Below are 21,638 nucleotides of genomic sequence, written 5' to 3'. Positions count from 1 at the left end.
TAATGATCTTGAAGGTCTCTTGAACCTGGTTTATTCTATTCTATTCTAAAGGCTTCCAAGTGCTAAGGGAGCACCCATCTTAGAACAGCCAGTCAGCTGTTATCCCTCTTGCCTAGTTTCACACTCATAGCAATTTCCAAAAGCTCTGAGGTAGAATAGAATAGAATAGAATAGCACAGGACCAGACCAGACCAGACCAGACCAGGTTGGAAGAGACCTTCGAGATCATCACATCCAACCTATCATCCAACACCACCTAATCAACTAAACCATGGCACCAAGCACCCTATCAATTCTCCTCCTGAACACCTCCAGTGATGGTGACTCCACCACCTCCCTGGGCAGCCCATTCCAATGGGCAATCACTCTCTCTGTGTAGAACTTCCTCCTAACCTCCAGCCTAAACCTCCCCTGGCACAGCTTGAGACTGTGTCCTCTTGTTCAGGTGCTGGCTGCCTGAGAGAACAGACCAGCCCCCACCTGGCTACAATCTCCCTTCAGGTAGTTGTAGAGAGCAATAAGGTCTCCCCTGAGTCTCCTCCTCTCCAGGCTAAGCAACCCCAGCTCCCTCAGCCTCTCCTCACAGGGCTGTGTTCCAAGCCCCTCACCAACTTTTTTGCCCTTCTCTGGACTCGTTCCAGCAAGTCAACCTCCTTCCTAAACTGAGGGGCCCAGAACTGGACACAGGACTCAAGGTGTGGCCTAACCAGTGCAGTGTACAGGGGCAGAATGACCTCCCTGCTCCTGCTGGCCACACTGATATTTGTGACTGATATTTGAGAGGGAATTGAGTTTATGCCTGTATTGGCTTTGACCCCATACTTGCCTGCTAGCTGTGTTTCAAAGGTCCATTTGAACTACCTGGGCACTTCACTGATTATTTAACATATTGACAAAGTAACTAATTGGGCCAATGACTCACAGCAATTCTGACCCTGGAAGAGGGTCAGGAGGAACTTGAAGGGAAATACAGCAGAAAAGCAATGGCCCAGGCTGCTTCAGGAAACTGCCCACAGGTTATCTTCTTTGCCTGTGCAGTCATCCAAGATACAACCTCCTGAAACTCACCAGCTGCGTATTTTGTAATGGCAACTGTCAGATCACTGACTCACAGGGCACTCTTACCTTACCCCTCCTCCACTCCCTGAACCCAGACTTTGGTAACTTATTGCTATTTCAGCTGAAGCAGAGGGGAAAGTCTTATGCCATGGAATGAACAGCTGCTGCCCTCCTGATAAGTCTCTCTGTCATGGGTGAATGTGGTCTCACCACATCACGTTCCCGCAGGAGGCACCTAAGGAAGGAGAATAGGAGAGAAATAGGAAGGTCATGAGCACATCAGTTTTTCTCTTAAGATCACCAGCAGTGTCCTTCTAAGAGTGTATCAAAACCTGCTCTTGAGGTGCAGACTTCCCATACTGGGAATATTTGGTCTTGGCAGTAAGCTGAGGCAGAGCTGGGTTGTTTTCAGCCCTGACAGAGACTGGAAACAAGCACCCAGAGATCAAAGTGCACAGAGGAATCATTTTGACACTGTGTCTAATCTTTGTATTTCAGAGAGCTCTCAGGGGGGGAATGGGCAAGGCTTCATGTTCTCCTGAGGATCCACTCTTTCAAGTGCACAGGCTGACCCAGACAACACATTCCAACAGAACTCAGTGCAGGTGAACAAGCAACAGCTTCAGTTTCTCAGCTCTTGTGATTTGTACTAAGATAATCTGACAGGGCAGGCACTGCAAATCTCCTCTGCCAATCAAGCAGATGTCATAATGAGGAGAGATTGTCTTTTCAGCAGCTCACAGAAGTTTAGCAGCCCATTAAGTACATTGATCAACAGGCAGGAGGCCACATTTTAAGACAGAGCTATATGAACATCAGCTGCCCTTGAACAAATGGTGCTCATCAGGATGAATTCTCATTAGAATGAATTATCACTCATGTTTGTAAAGCTGTGCAGGGGGGACAGAGCCAGGCTCTGCTCAGGGATGTCCAAGGACAGGACAAGGGGCACTGGGGGCAAGCTGGAGCAGAGGAGGTGCCACAGGAACAGAAGGGCAAACTTCTTCACTGTGAGGGTGCCAGAGCCCTGGAGCAGGCTGCCCAGAGAGGCTGTGGAGTCTCCTTCTCTGGAGACTTTCCAAACCCAGCTGGATGTGCTCCTGGGTGACCTGTCCTGGCTGATCCTGCTCTGGCAGGGGGGTTGGACTGGGTGATCTTTTGAGGCCCCTTCCAGCCCCTAAGATTCTGTGATTCATCCAGCTCACAAGAGTGCGGTTTTAAAACCCCACTCTTCATCTTAGTTAAATGTTGCTACATTTAACACAAAACAATCACACACATACAATTTTAGCCTTCATTTATTGCTTAGAGGATACTCACTACTAAGTGCTTTTAGTAACAATACTACTGCCAGGAATATTTACCAGGACAAGTACTCACCTTGCAAGGTTTTGTTTGGCTTGTGACTTAGAATTTAAAGCAGCATGAATCAACAAGAGGCTGAACACATCCCTCTGAAAAACATCAGGAAAAATAGGAAGGAATGAGTAACTTACAAAGGATTGCTGGTTCCAGTGCTGTCTTTACCAAATCAGTAAAACCACTGAGGAGGGAAACATCTCAACAACAAAAATTAAACAGCTAGCACTGCTAGTTAAGTGTTTGCAAACAGGACTCAGTCACAAGCCAATAGAACAGAACAGAATAGAATAAACCAGGTTGGAAAAGAACTTTGAGATCATCGAGTCCAACCTACCACCCAACACCATCTAATCAACTCAACCATGGCACCAAGTGCCTCATCCAGGTTCTCCCTAAACACCTCCAGTGATGACGACTCCACCACCTCCCTGGGCAGCACATTCCAATGGCCAATCTCTCTTTCTATGAAGAACTTCCTAACATCCAGCCTAAACCTCCCCTGGCACAGCTTGAGACTCTGTCCTCTTGTTCTGGTGCTGGGTGCGTGGGAGAAGAGACCAACCCCCACCTGGCTACAACCTCCCTTCAGGGAGTTGAAGACAGCAAGGTCTCCCCTGAGTCTCTTCTTCTCCAGGCTAAGCAACCCCAGCTCCAGGGCTGTGCTCCTGACCCCTCCCCAGCTTTGTTGCCCTTCTCTGGACACCCTCCAGCAACTCAACATCTTTCCTAAACTGAGGAGCCCAGAACTGGACACAGGACTCAAGGTGTGGCCTAACCAGTGCTGAGCACAGGGCAGAATGACTTCCCTGCTCCTGCTGGCCCCACTGTCCCTGATGCAGGCCAGGATGCCACTGGCCTTCTTGGCCACCTGGGCACACTGCTGGCTCATGTTCAACTGCTGTCAACCAGTACCCCCAGGTCCCTTTCTGCCTGGCTGCTCTCCAGCCACTCTGAAGCCAAGTTCAGCTTCTCCCTTTCTACAAATGAAGTGGTGTGTTAATAATCTAAGTGCCTAAGGTCAGAGGCTGCTGGAAGATGATTAAGTTGCAATGAAACCTCTTGTCCTGCTCTCCTTTACCTGAGCATTGCTGCCTCCTAGCTGGACGAGCTGGTAACGGATTGGGTACAGCAGGTCTACAGCCTTGTCACAGTTTCCATTTTCAAACTCCACAAAAGCCTGGCAGAGTGGCAGCCCCACACCAGGGGCCAGGGAGAGCTCATGGTCTTCACTAGGTGCTCTGTAGAACAAGAAAGGGGTTAACTCAATTGTATATACATAGTTCAGTGCCAGTCTGTGTCTGCCTACAGTCAGTACTTCTTAGTGCTGTGCAAAGCCTGATGTTTCATGCACTGCAGATCTTTTTGGGGTGCCTGTGTTACTTTCAGCCTTTTGTTACTCATCAGACAGTTTGCATTCTTCTGAAGACAGCTGCAAAAGGCACAAGCCAAACCCATCCTGAATCACAGAATGTTAGGGAGTGGAAGGGACCTCAAAAGCTCATCCAGTACAAGCCCCCTGCCAGAGCAGGATCACCTGGAATAGATCACATAGGAATGCACCCAGGCAGGTTTTGAGTATCTCCAGAGGAGACTCCACAACCCCCCTGGGGCAGTTTTGGCTAGAAAAGTGAGGAAACCGTAGCTCCAGTTCTTACCAGAACATCCTGCTGCTAGTACTGACTGTCCTCATCTCTGCCAGAAGTGGCAATCAGTCCCTTGCAAACAGCTCCAAACTAATCTTGCAAGGCAGCTCACCACACAGCACAGCACCTTGCCTTGTCTGTACCAGACTGGATTCCCAACAACAGCTCTCCAAGTCTGCTCTGCTACTCTAACCACGGCAGACTGCTTTTAGGCCCCCTCCAGGCTTCACACTCACAGGCTCTCCTCAGGCAGGGGGACTTCAACCACCCTGACACCTGCTAGAAAAGTACCACAGTGAGCTTTGGGCAATCAAGGAGCCTCATGGAATTGTACAATGGTCCAGGCCAGAAGGGACCTCCAGAGCTCATCCAGTCTGACCTCCCTGCAGTCAGCAGGCACATCCCCAACTAGATCAGGCTGCCCAGGGCCTCCTCCAGCCTCACCTTGAAGATCTCCAGGGAAGGAGCCTCAACCACCTCCCTGGGCAACCTGTGCCAGTCTTCCACCACCCTCATGGTGCAGAACTTGTTCCTAACATCCAATCTAAATCTGCTCTGCTCTAATTTAAAGCCATTGCCCCTGGTCCTGTCCCTGCAGGCCTATGCAAGCAGTCTCCATCTTGCCTGTAGCCCCCTTCAGATACTGGAAGGCCACAATTAGGTGTCCCAGAGCCTACTCCAGGCTGAACACCCCAAGCTCCCTCAGCCTGTCCTTGTAGCAGAGCTGCTCCAACCCCCTGAGCATTTTCATGTCCCTCCTCTGGCCCCTCTCCATCAGCTCCCTGTCCTTCCTGTGCTGAGGGCTCCAGACCTGCACTGAACACAACAATTCACTTGATTACTTGGCAAGCTCCTGAAGACTTGTTAAAAGCTCATTGGTTGTTCTCTGGTCTTTGGCTCCAAGGGAGGACATCAAAAAGTGTACATCATTGAACAGTAGGATGTGATCTTTGGTGTGCTTCTTTGTAAGCTCCAGGACATTGTTCCACCTTTCTCCAAGCTTTACACCTAAGAGTGAAAAGAAAATGTGTTTTTTTCCTCAATAAAAACACCAAGGGCAGAAATGGGACTTAGGAACAGAACTGCAGTCACCCAGGTTGAACAGCATTCCTGCTAAACTCAAGTGACCATCCCCCTAACATGGCAAAAGTGATACACTTGTGCTCACCTGCAGCCTCCCAGGTTTGGGCAGAGGTTTTTTGACTGTTAGTAACTCATCACTGATATTGCAGACTGTGTTATGTGAGGTCCTGGCTTTATGGAGGTTGGTCATGTCTTCTACCTCAGGTCTAAACCTGAGGGCAAGTAGGTTTAGATTGGAGCTGAGGAAGAAGTTCTTCAGTACAAGGGTGGAGATACCCCGGAATAGGCTGCCCAGGGAGGTTGTGGCTGCCTCCTCCCTGAGGGTGTTCAAGGCCAGGCTGGATGAGGCCTTGAGCAGCTGAGTCTAGCTGAGAGGTGTCCCTGCCCATGGTGGGGAGTTTGGAGGAGATGAGCTCTGAGGTCCCTTCCAATCCATTCTAGGATTCTTGGGAGATGACTGCTCACAATGACATGTCTGTATCAATCAAGGAACAGAGTGCTAAGATGGATGTCATAAGCAAACCCAATGCATCATCAGTGTTTTAGCAGCATATTGTGAAAATAAGGTCTGTCCTCCATTCCCTCACCTTCATGAACTCTTGTGTTTAAACCCTAGCTTAAGGAGAAATGCTACTGGTTAGGAGAACACACAAAAGCCAGAGACTGATATATGTGCAGAAGCTATTTCACTCAGTATCAAACCAGAAAGTTAAGTACCTAACTTGAAGTTTACTTCAAGGAGGCTCTACTCTTTTTAGATGCTTAAGTACTTGATTGCTCAGCCTTACATCTCCAGGGACAACAGAAGTGAATTCACCAGGAAAGAAATATGTGACCTATGCTAGCTTGAGCTAAATTAAATCATAGAATTGTAGAATTGTTAGGGTTGGAAGGGACCTCAAGGATCATCCAAACTCCCTGCCATGGCCAGGGACACCTCACACTACAGCAGGTTGCTCACAGCCACATCCAGCCTGGCTGCAAAAACCTCCAGGGATGAGGCTTCCACCACCTCCCTGGGCAACCTGTGCCAGTCTCTCACCACCCTCATAGGGAACAACTTCTTCCTAACATCCAATCTCAATCTACCCATTTCTAGTTTTGCTCCATCCCCCCCAGTCCTATCACTCCCTGACACCCTCAAAAATCCCTCCCCAGCTTTCTTGGAGCCCCCTTCAGATACTGGAAGGCCACAAGAAGGGCTCCTCAGAGCCTTCTCTTCTCCATACTGAACAGCCCCAACTCACTCAGTCTGTCTCCCTAGCAGAGCAGCTCCAGCCCTCTGCTCATCCTCGTGGCCCTTCTCTGGACGCCTTCCAGCACCTCCAGATCCTTCCTGGAACAGAGGCTCCAGAACTGGACACAGAGCTCCAGCTGTGGTCTCAGCAGAGTGGAGCAGAGGGGGAGAATCCCCTCCCTGTCCCTGCTGGCCACACTTCTCTTGATGCAGCCCAGGCTCTGGTTGGCTTTCTGGGCTGCAAGTGCTCACTGCTGGCTCCTGTTGAGCTTCTCATCCCCCAGCACCCCCAAGGCCTTTTCTTCAGTGCTGCTCTGAAGCCAGGCCCTGCCCAGCCTGTATCTGTGCCTGGGATTGCCCTGACCCAGCTGCAGGACCCAAATCCCATATTGGCATGAGAAAAACCACTCAACAAAGCTCTTGGGAAGAATAAAGGTTCTGGACATTGTTATGAATTGCATGTTGAGGCTTTTCTCAAGAGCAGAATTTTCTTCAGTGATGGAAGATTCCTTCTCTTATGTTGGCCAAGCTTGCACTGCAAAGATGTTTAAACACTTCTCCACTGTGCAAGGCTGGGGGGGGGGAGCAAAAAGAAAACTGCTGCCCTTACAGATCTCAAAGCAGAATGGCAGGTGGATATCCTACCTTCCAGGTGAAGCCTGTAGAGCATTGAGCAGTTATCTACTACATCCAGCATGCTTCCATTTGACAGACAGCGGGGAGCAATCTGTAAGCACAAGGATTGATAAGCTGCCAACTGTTGCACTCCTGGGAACCAAAGTTACTCTCACAGCACAGGATTTATTTTACCTCTTCATTCATGGAAAAAAATGCCTGCTCTGCAATAGCCCTCACTGCATCTTCCCTGAAGGCAGCAATTTGCAATGACAAACACACTGCTTCATCTGTGTTGGGGTGGGTTTTTTCCCTGTTAGGAAGTTAAACTCAGTAAGAATGGAGAGTCAGCAATGGAGCAGAAGCAGGGAGGTCATTCTGCCCTGTGCTCAGCACTGCTTAGGCCACACCTTGAGTCCTGTGTCCAGTTCTGGGCCCTTCAATTTAAGAAGGACATTGAGACACTTGAACATGTCCAGAGAAGGGCAATGAGGCTGGGGAGGGGCCTGGAGCACAGCCCTGTGAGGAGAGGCTGAGGGAGCTGGGGGTGTTTGGCCTGGAGAAGAGGAGGCTCAGAAGAGACCTTATTGCTCTCTACAACTCCCTGAAGGGAGGTTGTAGCCAGGTGGGGGTTGGTCTCTTCTCCCAGGCAACCAGCACCAGAACAAAAGGACACAGTCTCAAGCTGTGCCAGGGGAGGTTTAGGTTGGAGGAGAGGAAAGTTCTTCCCAGCAAGAGAGATTGGCCATTGGAATGTGCTGCCCAGGGAGGTGGTGGAGTCACCATCCCTGGAGGTGTTCAAGAGGGGATTGGACGTGGCACTTGGTGCCATGGTTTAGTCAGGAGGTGTTGGGTGACAGGTTGGACTGGATGATCTCTGAGCTCTTTTCCAGCCTTGTTGATTCCATGATTTCACTTTCACCAAAGTGGTGCCATGTCTATGACTTCCCTTTGCCAAAGTCAGTAGACAGGAGTTTTCCCTGCAGCTTGCTTTTGTAATTCTTACAGAAATATCTCATCCTAGCTAATTTGATGTTGTTTATTTACAAAGACTGTTTAGGAATCCAGAGAGTAAAGAGCTATAATAAGTTATCTAGGAATGAAAAGCCCTGCTTCTGTTGACTTAGGCCCTAACATGCAAAATCAGTTCCTGTATAGGTAACTTGGGGGTGTTGAAGGCCAGGCTGGACAAGGCCTTGAGCAGCTGAGTCTAGCTGAGAGGTGTCCCTGCCCAGGGTGGGGAGGGTAGAGCAGATGAGCTCTGAGGTCCCTTCCAACCTGAGCCATTCTAGGGTTCTATGACTTCACAGGAAAATTATTGTACATCCCTTTAAAAAGCATGAATAAGAATCATGGAAACCAGCAGTATGCCATTGCAGCTCTTTGAAGCACAAATGTGAGAAACATGTGAACATTTTACCCCAAACTGCTGAGAAGAAACTCTTTAAGAGTAGATGTAAATTAGATCTGCACCTCCAGGGTACACTGAGAAAGGTTTCAATCTCATACAGGAGGAGGACAGCACTTGACATAGTGCTAAGCATGCTCCCAGTGCAGACAAAAAAAGAAGGGCTCCCTACTCACATGATTGTCATAAATTGTCAAAGCAGCCTCATATTCACCCTGCAAAGCAAAAGAAACCTGCATGATTAACACTGTTAGAGCAACCAAAAGTGACTGGCAGCAGCTGAAGACACTGGAGAGGAACTGTTTGCAAAGGCCTGCAGTGACAGGATGAGGGACAATGGCTTGAAATGAGAGGTTTAGATTGGATGCTAGGAACAAGTTCTTCAGCATGAGGGTGGTGGAACACTGCAACAGGTAGTTGCAGTGAGAGGTAGTCGAGGCCCCATGCCTGAGTTGAGGTAAGGCTGGACAAGGCTCTGAGCAAGCTGCTGTATGGTGGGGGATGTCCCTGCTGACTGCAGATGACCTTTAGAGGTCCCTTCCAAACCAAGCCATTCTAGGAGTCTAATTAATAGATGACATAGTATTACTCCACAGCTGCCTCAGGGCTTGATCCAAACAAACCAAATCAAAGAAATCTTCAGGTATTTAAAGAAATATAAAAGAAGGACATTTTGGTGCTGGAATATTGCCCTTTGGAATGGGCTGCCCAGGGAGGTGGTGGAGTCACCATCACTGGAGGTGTTCAGGAGGAGACTTGATAGGGTGCTTGGTGCCATGGCTTAGTTGATTAGGTGGTGTTGGATGATAGGTTGGACATGATGATCTTGAAGGTCTCTTCCAACCTGGTCTATTCTATTCTATTCTATTCTGTGTCCAGAGAATGGCAGTGAAGCTGGTGAAGGGTCTGGAGAACAGGTGTGGTGAGGAGCAGCTGAGGGAACTGGAATTGTTTAGCCTGGAGAAGAGAAGACTCCATGGGGACCTTAGAGCTGCTTTCCAGTACCTGAAGGGATCCTACAGAAAGGCTGCAGAGGGACTTCTCCTGAGGGTGTCCAGAGACAGGACAAGGGGGAATGGTTTGAAGCTGAGGCAGAGCAGGCTTAGACTGGAGCTGAGGAAGAGGTTCTTCAATAGGAGGGTGATGAGACTCTGGAACAGGCTGCCCAGGGAGGCTGTGGCTGCCTCCTGCCTGGGGGTGTTGAAGGCCAGGCTGGATGAAGCCTTGAGCAGCTGAGTCTAGTTGAGAGGTGTCCCTGCCCATGGTGTGGAGGTTGGAGGAGATGATCTCTGAGGTCCCCTCCAACCTGAGCCATTCTAGGATTCTATATAAACATATCTCATACCTTTTCAATAAAGTATAAAGCCCAGTGCCAGTAATTATGGCAAGCAAGCATATCACTGTTCTGGAAAGAAAAGAAAGAAAGAAAAAGAAAGCATTACACACAAAGTCACTTCCCATTTAAACATACCCAGCCAGGTTTGTTTCCTTCTTCAGCAAACTGAGTGTTTCATGAGACAGAAAAGAACTTCCAATCAGCTGGACAGAGCAACATCCCACTTGACAGAAATGTCCTTGAAGCTGTTCAGGGAGAGCTCTCAACCACAAGGTCTCAACCAAAAGTTCTGCAGCACTTTCATTTTTTTTTTTGTCTCTTGGGGAAAAACAAAACCTCTCATCTGTAACAAGAGTAAGATTTGTCTCATCTGGAATGTCAAAGTAACCTGGACAGACAGTGGACATTCCAGCTTATGAAGGCTATTCATTCCACCTACCCAGACAGTGTACCTCAGACAGTGAGACCTTGTGTGCATCCTGGACTACTGATATGTTTGCCAGTTGTGTAATCTCAGCTGTTGTAGGAACAACTTAAAAGTGGTCCATGGGGTGTGTCCCTCATGTCCTTTTCATTCTGCCTCTTGCTTCAAAAGCAGAGGAGAAAGTAACAGCACCTCAAAAGCCACAGCTTATTCTCCTGTGTGACCTTTACATGGCTTGTCATGTGTCTGCAGATAGGAAGGGACTGTGTACAGAGGAGTGGCTGGGGGAGATAAAGGACTAGCAGGAGCTGATGCAGAGACACTAGAAAATGTTTACCTTCCAGTTGGCCTCCGTTTCCTTCATAAAGTCTAAGCCTTTCTTCACCTCTGCTTTCATCTCATGGATGTGAGCTATGGTGTGAACAGACCACGCATCTGTCTGGTTTATAGCCAAAGCCTGCAAGTGAAAGCAGGGAAAACCTGGTGAAGCTGACAAACAGCAGTGTTTATCACTGCTGATACAGAAACAGAGACTGCATTCTAAAGGCTGCATGCTAAGTACATCCTTGCACCATTCTAACTCACCAGAGCTGGGAAGTTTGATTTGGACAGGGAAGGAGGTGGGGGGAGGATGTGGAGAGGGAGGAAATACTTATTGGCTGATTTCACTTTCAGCTTCTACTGCATACAAATCACCACCTACAAAAGACTTTAAAATGCAGGCTTTGATTTCATTTCACAGACATGCATGAAAGAAATGCCTGCATAGACCCAGTGTATTCCATGCCATAATGGCTTAAAGGTGGCAAGTTCTTCTTCAAGAATATGTCCAGCTCTGAGTATTCAGCAATTCCCTCTTTCTTGCTCCATAAACTCCCACTAGGTCTTAGGCATTTTGCAACCTAAGTCATTAACCTAGGAAAGGTTAAATGTTAACATTCAGTCTTTGCTGTCACAGCAATCTGAGCTAACAGAAGTATGTAAAGACATCCATTAGAGATTAATTGCCTAAATGATTAACTGAGACTGCCAGAGGACAGGAAGAATCCTGAGGACTGGAGAAAGGCAAGTGTAATGACTGGGCCCCTCAATTTAAGGACATTGAGACTCTTGAATGTGTCCAGAGAAGGGCAAGGAGGCTGGGGAGAGGCCTTGAGCACAGCCCTGTGAGGAGAGGCTGAGGGAGCTGGGGTTGTTTAGCCTGGAGAAGAGGAGACTCGGGGGAGACCTCATTGCTGTCTACAACTACCTGAAGGGAGGTTGTAGCCAGCAGGGGGTTGGTCTCTTCTCCCAGGCAACCAGCACCAGAACAAGAGGACACAGTCTCAAGCTGTGCCAGGGGAAGTTTAGGCTGGAGGTGAGGAGAAAGTTCTTCACAGAGAGAGTCGTTCACCATTGGAATGTGCTGCCCAGGGAGGTGGTGGAGTCACCATCCCTGGAGGTGTTCAAGAGGGGATTGGATGTGGCACTTGGTGCCATGGTTTAGTAGTCATGAGGACTTGGGTGACAGGTTGGACTTGATGATCTTTGAGGTCCTTTCCAACCTTACTGATTCTATGATTACCTTCAGACAAAGGACATGAGCCAGCTAATGTTGAGCCCCAGGAAGATTGTACAGTTAATTGTTCAATAATCCATGAAGAAGCATCTAGGGAAAAAGGGAGGGGGAACCCAAGCAGGCTGTAATGGCTTTTAGCAATCCATCAAACCAATCTAACATTCTTCAATAGAAGAAAACAGCCAATTACACAGGGGGGCAACAGCAGATGGGATACATGGATTTTATACATGTGTTCTGACAAGGCATGCTCATAAGCAAGTGAAGGAAATAGATGGAAGTGCCATGCTATGGCATGGATGTGGGAAGATTTCTAGGGAAGGGATGCCATCCAGAGGGGCCTGGACAGGCTGGAAAGGTGGGCCCAAGCCAGCCTCACAAGGTTCAAGAAGACCAAGTGCAAGGTCCTGCAGCTGGGTCAGGGCAATCCCAGGCACCAATATAGGATGGGCAGGGACTGGCTTGAGAGCAGCACTAAAGAAAAGGCCTTGGGGGTGCTGATGGATGAGAAGCTCAACAGGAGCCTGCAGTGTGCACTTGCAGCCCAGAAAGCCAATCACATTCTGGACTGCATCAAGACAAGCATAGCCAGCAGGTCAAGGGAGATATATTCTGGAGCCCCTAGTACAGGAAGGATCTGGAGGTGCTGGAAGTTGTCCAGAGAAGGTCCAGGAGGGTGATCAGAGGGCTGGAGCTGCTCTGCTATGGAGACAGACTGAGGGAGTTGGGGCTGTTCAATCTGGAGAGAAGGCTCTGAGGAGACCTTCTTGTGGCCTTCCAGTATCTGAAGGGGGCTCCAAGAAGCTCAACAGGAGCCTGCAGTGAGCACTTGCAGCCCAGAAAGCCAAGCAGAGCCTGGGCTGCAGCAAGAGAAATGTGACCAGCAGGTCAAGGGAGGGGATTCTCCCCCTCTGCTCCACTCTGGTGACGCCACACCTGGAGCTCTGTGTCCAGTTCTGGAGCCTCTGTTCCAGGAAGGATCTGGAGGTACTGGAAGGTGTCCAGAGAAGGGCCACGAGGATGAGCAGAGGGCTGGAGCTGATCTGCTAGGGAGACAGACTGAGAGAGTTGGGGTTGTGCAGTCTGGAGAAGAGAAGGCTCTGAGGAGCCCTTCTTGTGGCCTTCCAGTATCTGAAGGGGGCTCCAAGAAAGCTGGGGAGGGATTTTTGAGGGTGTCAGGGAATGATAGGACTGGGGGGGGATGGAGCAAAACTAGAAATGGGGAGATTGAGATTGGATGTTAGGAAGAAGTTGTTCCCTATGAGGGTGGTGAGAGACTGGCACAGGTTGCCCAGGGAGGTGGTGGAAGCCTCATGCCTGGAGGTTTTTGCAGCCAGGCTGGATGTGGCTGTGAGCAACCTGCTGTAGTGTGAGGTGTCCCTGCCCATGGCAGGGGGGTTAGAACTGGCTGATCCTTGAGGTCCCTTCCAATGCTGAAAATTCTATAGTTCTATGAGATGAAAACTCTCATTTTGGCAGAATAGAATTAACCAGGCTGGAAAAGACCTTTGAGATCATCGAGTCCAACCTATCAACCAACACCATCTAATCAACTCAACCATGGCACCAAGTGCCTCATCCAGGCTCTTCCTAAACACCTCCAGGGATGGTGACTCCACCACCTCCCTGGGCAGCACATTCCAATGGCCAATCTCTCTTTCTATGAAGAACTTCTTCCTAACATCCAGCCTAAACCTTCCCTGGCAGAGTTTGAGACTGTGTCCTCTTGTTCTGGTGCTGGTTGCCTGGGAGAAGAGACCAACCCCCACCTGGCTACAACCTCCCTTCAGGGAGTTGCAGACAGCAAGAAGGTCTCCCCTGAGCCTCCTCTTCTCCAGGCTAAGCAACCCCAGCTCCCTCAGCCTCTCCTCATAGGGCTGTGCACCAGATCCCTCTCAAGCTTTGTTGTCCTTCTCTGGACACCTTCCAGCTACTCATCATCTTTCCTAAACTGAGGGGCCCAGAACTGGACACAGGACTCCAGGTGTGGCCTACCCAGTGCTGAGCACAGGGCATGACGACTTCCCTGCTCCTGCTGGCCACACTGTTCCTGATGCAGGCCAGGATGCCTTCTTGGCCACCTGTTCAGCCTACTGGCAACCAGTACCCCCAGGTCCCTTTCTGCCTGGCTGCTCTCCAGCCACTCTGACCCCAGCCTGTAGCACTGCATGGGGCTGTTGTGGCCAATGTGTAGAACCTGGCACTTAGAAACTCTGCAAACATTTCTATGTTGAGCTTTATCTGTTTGCTGCTTCTGCTAACTGGGAGAATGGAGAGAGTGAGTTCCTGGTTTTCACAGAATCACAGAATGCAAGGGGTTAGAAGGGACCTCCAGCACAAAGAGTCAGCCACAAGAATGCTAAACCCAACAGCAGGCAGCTTACCTCGTGGGCAACCTCCTCAGCACGATCAAATAGGTTTGTTTCCATGAGTCCGAAAGAGTAGTAGCCCTTCACGTAGCTAAGCAAAAGGGGAATAAACAGCACAGCACTCATTTAAAACTAGATTTAATCTAGGGCTGAAAAACGTATCAGAAATAGCACTGAACTCAAAACAGTCCTTGCAATGCAAGTTACAGTGAGGGTTCAGGCTTGCAGAAGGCTGAATGACTGGCTGGAGGGCTGAGCCCAGAAAGTGGTGGTGAATGGTGCCACATCCAGCTGGCAGCCAGGCACTAGTGGTGTCCCCCAGGGATCAGTGCCTGGCCCTATCCTGTTCAATATCTTTATTGATGATCTGGATGAGGGCATTGAGTCCATCATCAGTAAGTTTGCAGATGACACCAAGCTGGGGGGCAGGAGTTGATCTGCTGGAGGGTAGGAGAGCTCTGCAGCGGGACCTTGACAGGCTGGACAGATGGGCAGAGTCCAAGGGCATGAGATTGAACACATCCAAGTGCTGGGTTCTACACATTGGCCACAACAACCCCAGGCAGTGCTACAGGCTGGGCAGAGAATGGCTGGAGAGCAGCCAGGCAGAGAGTGACCTAGGGGAACTGGTTGACAGTAGCTGAACATGAGCCAGCAGTGTGCCCAGGTGGCCAAGAACACCAGAACTGGACACAGGACTCGAGGTGTGGTCTAACCAGTTCTGAGTACAGGACACAATGACCTCCCTGCTCCTGCTGGCCACACTACTCCTGATGCAGGCCAGGATGCCATTGGCCTTCTCAGCCACCAGAGCACACTTCTGGCTCATGTTCAGCCTACCATCGACCAGTACCCCCAGGTCCCTCTCTGCCTGGCTGCTTTCCAGTCACTCTGACCCCAGCCTGTAGCACTGCATGGGGCTGTTGTGGCCAATGTGCACACAAGAGAGAGAGCAATTTTCAAACTGAAGTGACTCACCTGCTCAGGGGGACCTCAGGAGTCCAGAAAGGATAAACTCGGGCAACAGAATCTCGCATCTGTGTTTGACGGCCCAAGTAGAAGTAAGTGTCGTGGGAAAACTTGAGGGCTAGCAGGTCAGTTGGGTGGCTCTGCAGAATCTCTTCCCACAGATCACAAGCTTTTGGAAGCTGCCTAGAAATAAAGGTTTTGCTTGCTAAGAGAAGGCACACATATCACAGAATCATAGAATCAATAAGGTTGGAAGAGACCTCAGAGATCACCAAGTCCAACCTATCACCCAACACCTCATGACTAAACCATGGCTCCAAATGCCACATCCAATCCCCTCTTGAACACCCCCAGGGATGGTGACTCCACCACCTCCCTGGGCAGCACATTCCAAATGGCTAATTACTCTTTCTGGGAAGAGCTTTCTCCTCACCTGCAGCCTAAACCTCCTCTGGCACAGCTTGAGACTGTGTCCTCTTGTTCTGGTGCTGGTTGCCTGGGAGAAGAGACCAAGCCCCACCTGGCTACAACCTCCCTTCAGGTAGTTGTAGAGAGCAATAAGGTCTCCCCTGAGCCTCCTCTTCTCCAGGCTAAACAATCCCAGCTCCCTTTACCTCTCCTCACAGGGCTGTGCACCTCCTCTGGAGACATTCCAAACCCTCCTGGATGCATTCCTGTGTGACCTGCCCTTAGGTGATCCTGCTTTGGCAAGGAGGTTGGACTGGACAATCTATTGAGGTCCCTTCCAACCCCTAATATTCTGTGACTCAATACTTAGTTTTCCAGCTCTAAACCACATATTCCACTGATGGAACTATGACAGAGTCAAAACTGATATGAAGTGGTGGCAACAGAGCACTTCTCCTAAGGTGCTGCTGCGTAACCAGTCACGGTGCTTACAGTCTGGAGAGCAACTCAAGAACCACATTGCAGCCTGATCCTCCCCTGGATGGCTGCTAATGTCAGACCACACTACCACCAGCCACCTCTGGTAGCTGGCTCTTCACAGTCCTCTAAATGGGATGACAACAGACTTACCCCCTGGCAAACATGTCCAACGCTGACACATGAAGCTTCTCTCTCTCAGTCAGGGGCTGTGACTTCGAGAGCGTCATCATTGTTCTCATGGCACCGTCCAGCTCCTTGCTGAGCCGCACTGAACTCCCAGTGCCAACCAGCTCCAAACCATTGGCAATGACATGCCCCATTGCTAAGGGAAACAGCACATTACAAGCTGAGCTGCAAGGCATTGCACTCATCTCTGCATGAACAGGAAGGGTGGCTGTTTCAAACAACGCTGACGTGCAGGCACAGGGCTCCAGAAAGTTTCATCAGCCTAAAGTTCATCGAGGATTTTCACAACAGTAATTAAAAGTTGGGCAGAGAGCGGCTCTGAAGAAAGAGGTGTGGGTGTATTGATTGATGAGCAGCTCCCCAGGAGCCAGCAGTGCCCTCATGCAGCCCAGCAGGCAGCTGTGTGCTGGGCTGCTGCCAGAGGAATGTGGGTAGCAGGGCAAAAGAGGGGATTCTGCCCCTTGGCTCTGCTCTGCTCAGACCCCACCTCCAAGCCTGCCTCTAGTTCTGGTGCCCCCAGCAGAAGGAGGATACAGAGCTGCTGGGATGAGTCCAGAGGAGGCCACAAAGATGATCCAGGGCTGGAGCAGCTCTGCTGTGAGGACAGGCTGAGGGAGCTGGGCGTGTTCGCCTGCGCAAGAGAAGACTCTGGGGGGACCCTAGAGCTGCTTTCCAATAGATGAAGGGATCCTACAGGAAGGCTGAAGAGGGACTTTTCCTGAGGCTATCTAGAGACAGGAGCTGGTTTGAAGCTGAGGAAGAGCAGGGTTAGACTGGATTTTAGGAATAAATTCTTCAGCAGGAGGGTGGCAAGACTATGGAACAGGCTGCCCAGGGAGGCTGTGGCTGCCTCTCCCTGGGTGTTCAAGGCCAGGCTGGATGAGGCTTTGAGCAACCTGGTCTAGCTGAGAGGTGTTCCTGCCCATGGTGGGGAGGTTGGAGTAGATAGTCCCTTCCAACCTAAGCCATTCTATGAACAGAAAAAAAATCATACAAACCCATCCCAGCCCACTCTGCATTCTGAAGAGGTTTTCCAGACTTCTCTAAGCCACAGCCTTCCATTTGTGTGAAGAAAGCAACACCAAGACACCAGATATTATCCAGCATTGTCTGTGCTAAGAATTAAAGGTGATACTCACTAAAGTTTGGATCTGCTGCTTTCAACTTGGAGAGACATCCCTCAATACCCCCAAGGCTCTCATCATTGGTCCAGGTTGCATACTGTAAGAAAGACAGTGAGGGAGGACTGAGGAATCCCCAGTGATTGTTAGTTTCTTTTTGTTCTCACAGGCACTTAAAATTCACAAGTAAGAAAGGTAAATGACTAAAAGTAAAACACTGCCTTCCAGTAGGGTTAGCATAGGAGAAAAACAGCAAAACATGTTTTCTTTAATATAGTTTGGCCACCAGCAGAACTTGTAACCCTGTATTTCTACGTGGTTTATGCCAAGTGGTTGATTCTCCAGTGTCATGTAGGATAAGCACACTGGTTGAGGTATTCTCCACAGCTCCAGCATCTGGCATAACCCTCTGCTACCAGGGTTTTATGCTGCCTGTTAATGGCTGGACTCCTGATCCGGAGGCTCTCTCAGCTGGTAAGAAATGTAAACATTAACTAGAGCAAAGACTGGTTCATGCATGAGTCCCTTCACATCACATTTGCTTACTCTTCTCAGTCATACCTGAGTCAGCACAGCATCAAATAGCTTACAGGCTTCATTGCTAGTGGTGGACAGGGCAAGTCCAGCATCCTGCCAGGCCTGCACAACAAACAAATAAAAATGCACTCATTTTAGACACTCCTTTTCCAGATTATGCCAGCAGATTTTCAGCAGGCAAAAATCAGCCTGAAGAGCCTGTCAAAAAACTATCACCTCTCCCTCCCAGTCAGGCTTCCTTTCAGCTCTGTCACACTAATGTCCCACAAGGTTCCTTTCTAGCTCCAGAAGAGATTCCTCTCTGTGATACCTCTGGGAGTACAGCGTGTAAGAGTCTACTCCTGGTGTGACTCAACAAAGATAAAATCACTTGCTGCTTGCCCAGACAGTACCAATCCTGGATGCAAATCACCTTGCGATTGCATCGTGATAACACTGGACTGCAGCTGGCCTATAACAATGACCCAAGGACCCAGCCATCAAGCCTTCAAGACAGCTATCAGATACCCCCAGGAAGGGAGGGTGATGAGTCAATGGACTCTCCACCTGTCTCCTGATGTGTGATAAGTGGGTAGGCAGGGAGATGGAGAGGAAGGAGGCGGAGGCCCCCCCCCCCCCCTCCATCCAGACCACTGTCCAAACTCACAGGAATACACAGAAAGACTTCCTGGGGAACGATACCTGGATACTTATGATTTCCTGGCTCCTGAATTCCTGAGGGACAATGCTCGGACACATACCTAAGGACTAAAAACTGTGTAAAAGACTTGACCACTACTGGCTCAGTGGGGAAGAAAACCGCAGAGGAAGAAAACCGCAATGGAGGGAAGAAAAACGCAGAGAGAAAAACGCTGAAGGAGGACCATGCCGCTGAGAAGGAAGGAAGCAGACTGAACCCTCTCTCCATGTCCTCTACTCATGGAGCTGACCCACGCTGCCCAGAGGGACCTCATCTGTTCTCCAGCCAAAGCCTCAGCACCCTTTCTTTACAGACCCAGGCTGCCCAGAGGGATCACATCGCATCTCCAGCCAAAGCCTCAGCACAAACCCAGCACCTCCTGCAGCACCTTTCCTCCACAGACTCAAACTGTCTTGGGGTGGGTGAGGGGTGTGGTAATATAACTCCTTTCCTCTTCTCTCTCTCTCTTCTCTCTCTCCCTCTCTATCTTCTCGCTCTCCCCTTCTTATTTCCATTTTATTTATGTAATAAATAGTCTAGCTGTTGATATTTTGGCCTCGTTTGTGCCGATTAATTTCACAGCACGGGAATATTCAAAAGAACTAGTCTCCTTCCCTCTCCGGACCGAGACACAGCGCCACGGTCTCGGCTCCTCTCAGTGCTTCTTGGCAGGACCAGAGCTTTGCCCTTTCTCCTGCTTTAAGATCAGAGTTTAGTCACGCTGTCTGTCGGCTGTTTATTTGTATTTCTGCCCTGCTAGAGTCCCTGCTTGCTCCATAAAATCTGCTGTTAGCACACCCTCATTTTGAATTGAATTAACCAGGTTAGAAAACACCTCTGAGATCGAGTCCAACCCACCACCCAACACCATCCAATCAACCAAACCACAGCACTAAGTGTCTCCTCTCAAACATTTCCAGTGATAGCAACTCCTCCACCTCCCTAGGCAACTCCACCACCTTCCCAGGCAGAAGCGGTGCTCCAGCAAAGGTGCACCAGCCTTTGGATCATCTTCGTGGCCTCCTCTGGACTCACTCCAACAGCCCTGTGTCTTTCTTATGCTGAGGACACCAGAACTGGATGCAATATTCCAGGTGGGGTCTCAGCAGGGCAGAGTAAAGGGGCAGAATCCCCTCTCTTGCCCTGCTGGCTACACTCCTCTCAATGCAGTCTTCAAATTGTTTTATTTCTACTTTCCCTTATTCACAACTCTGTTCATGAGGTGTGATGAACCAATTACACTCTCAGAAGATCTTCAAGACCTCTTTTTTCACCTCCTCCTGCCTACTTAACTCGAAAAGGAGTGACAGGGAGATGGAGTTCTTTGGGAAGAAAGCAAGCAAACGAGTAATCAGTAACTAGCTCCTGCACATGAACCCCTGGACCTCAAGCTGGTTTAGAGTTCAGTGAAGGCCTGAAGCACTCCCAGGCCCACGGAAAGGGCAGGTGAATGCGTGTGGGACCACTCTGTACTACGAAGGAGACCCAGAGATGTTCAGGCGCGGGTTTGCTTCCCCAGGGAAGCGCGCAGCGACTCCTCTCCGTTGTCAGATCTCGGCAGCAGCCTCACCCCACCTGAAGCTCACCCTGAGCGGAAGGTCACCGCGGTGTTGAGGGAGAGAAGCTCCAACGGAGGCCTCACCACACCGGGGCCGCCTCTCGGAGCTCTGTCCTCAGCCTCATACAGCTCAGCTCCCTTTCCTCTCCTCTCCTCTCCCAAACCCAGCGCCCGCCCGCAGCCTGGCTCTCAGGAGGGCCCAGGGCCTCAGAACTCCCACGGGAAGGCACCGCTCGCCCATCCGCGCTAACCAAGGGCTAAGGGCTGCCCGGCCGGAGCAGGAGCCACGGGCGGGGGTCACCGTCCCGCTCCACTCCCGACCCCTCCTCACCTTACAGTCCCTCAGCGACGCCATGACCCCCAAAACAGCTCCGCTATTGCCGTTCCTCTCCACTCCGCTGCAGGAAGGGCTGGAGCGGGGCCCGCAGCGCGGCGGGCGGGGCCGGAGGCGGGCCGGGAGAGGGGCGGGGCCGGGGCCGGGGGCGGGGCCGGAGGCGGTGGTTGGCAGGCGGGGAGTTGGCGGTTAGCGGCGGCTGCCGGCGGCTGCCGGCCGCGCTCCCGCGGTACGGAGGAGGAGCTGCCGAGGCAGGTGTGCCCATCGGCTGACCGGTCTCGGGGCGCTTGTTTCTTGTGGCACTGGGTACATCCCCGCACCAGCTGCTGCTCCCAAAGTACCGGGGAGCACGGGGAGCAGGCTTCGGTCTCCCCGGAGCCCTGTTCCGAGCTGTCAGCCCCTGTCAGGTTGCACCGCGACGGCCGCGTTCCCGTCCTCTCCATCGCCTCATGCCACAGCAATGACAGCGCGCTGTCTTCTCCTCCTTCAGCTGCTCGGCTGCTGCCTCCCAGGCTTGGGGGCACGCTCTGCACTGGTGAGGCTGCCCTTCAAATACTGCGTTCAGTTTTGTGGCCCTCACTACAAAAAGGACATTGAGGTGCTGGAGCAGGTCCAGAGAAGGGCAACAAAGCTGGGGAAGGGGCTGGAGAACAGATCTGGTGAGGAGTGGCTGAGGGAACTGGGGTTGTTTAGCTTGGAGAAAATGAGGTCTTCTTCATCTCTACAACTGCCTGAAAGGAGATTGCAGTTAGGTGAGGGTTGGCCTCTTGTCCCAAGTAATTAGTGATAGGGCAAGAGCAAATGGCTTCAAATTGTTCCTGGGGAAGTTTAAATTGGATATGAGGAAAAATGTCAGGCATTGGAACAGGCTGCCCAGGGAGGTGGTGGAGTCACCATCCCTGATGTGTTCAAAAAACACATAGACATGGCACTTTGGGACGTGGTTTAGTGGCCACAGTGGTGTTGGATTATGGGTTGGACTTGATGATCTGAGAGGTCTTTTCAAACCTTAATGATTCCATGCTTCTCTCCCCACCTCCAGCCACCACCTCCACTGGTCACCTGCTGGGGCCCTCACAGAGAAGTCTCTGGATGGCAGGATGAGCACTGGGCCTCATGCCAGTGGAACAGCACAGTGAACCTGTGTTACCAGCCCACCCCAGGAGTAAGACCAGAGGCAGAGAGGGAAGAGGCACAGCCACCACCTCCACCTTGCTGCTTCTGGTACCTGAACTCGACTTGGATAAAGAACACCTTGAGCTGGTCAGGCCA

General features: G+C 50.6%; 1 protein-coding gene across 1 annotated transcript; it reads right to left on the bottom strand.

Moving 5' to 3' along the window:
* Window positions 1–1,081: 1,081 nt before the first annotated feature.
* Window positions 1,082–20,428, bottom strand: TTC38 (tetratricopeptide repeat domain 38). The gene is made up of 14 exons (XM_009907166.2): window positions 20,364–20,428; window positions 17,820–17,897; window positions 17,277–17,358; window positions 16,102–16,273; window positions 15,073–15,246; window positions 14,110–14,185; window positions 10,505–10,624; window positions 9,753–9,812; window positions 8,584–8,622; window positions 7,030–7,111; window positions 4,907–5,072; window positions 3,500–3,659; window positions 2,440–2,513; window positions 1,082–1,294 (listed from the first exon to the last, which is right to left on the bottom strand). The coding sequence occupies exons 1-14, from the start codon at window positions 20,385–20,387 to the stop codon at window positions 1,201–1,203; spliced, it is 1,401 nt and encodes a 466-aa protein (XP_009905468.1). The 5' UTR covers window positions 20,388–20,428; the 3' UTR covers window positions 1,082–1,200.
* Between the last annotated feature and the right edge of the window lie 1,210 nt (window positions 20,429–21,638).

The sequence above is a fragment of the Dryobates pubescens genome, chromosome 27, assembly GCF_014839835.1.
Source record: "Dryobates pubescens isolate bDryPub1 chromosome 27, bDryPub1.pri, whole genome shotgun sequence".
Taxonomy (NCBI): domain Eukaryota; kingdom Metazoa; phylum Chordata; class Aves; order Piciformes; family Picidae; genus Dryobates; species Dryobates pubescens.
The sequence above is the reverse complement of the archived record's forward strand: the minus strand, read 5'-3'. Positions and strand labels throughout refer to the sequence as shown.

What these genes read in the sequence shown, in the direction of transcription:
- TTC38 (XM_009907166.2), bottom strand. Translation starts at nt 20,387, where the DNA reads ATGGCGTCGCTGAGGGACTGTAAG. An exon ending in TTGGACATGTTTGCCAGGGG is followed by an intron (nt 15,247 to 16,101) that starts GTAAGTCTGTTG and finishes CTTTATTTCTAG; the next exon opens with GCAGCTTCCAAAAGCTTGTG. An exon ending in AGTCTTCAGGAGCTTGCCAA is followed by an intron (nt 3,660 to 4,906) that starts GTAATCAAGTGA and finishes CTTGTTCTACAG; the next exon opens with AGCACCTAGTGAAGACCATG.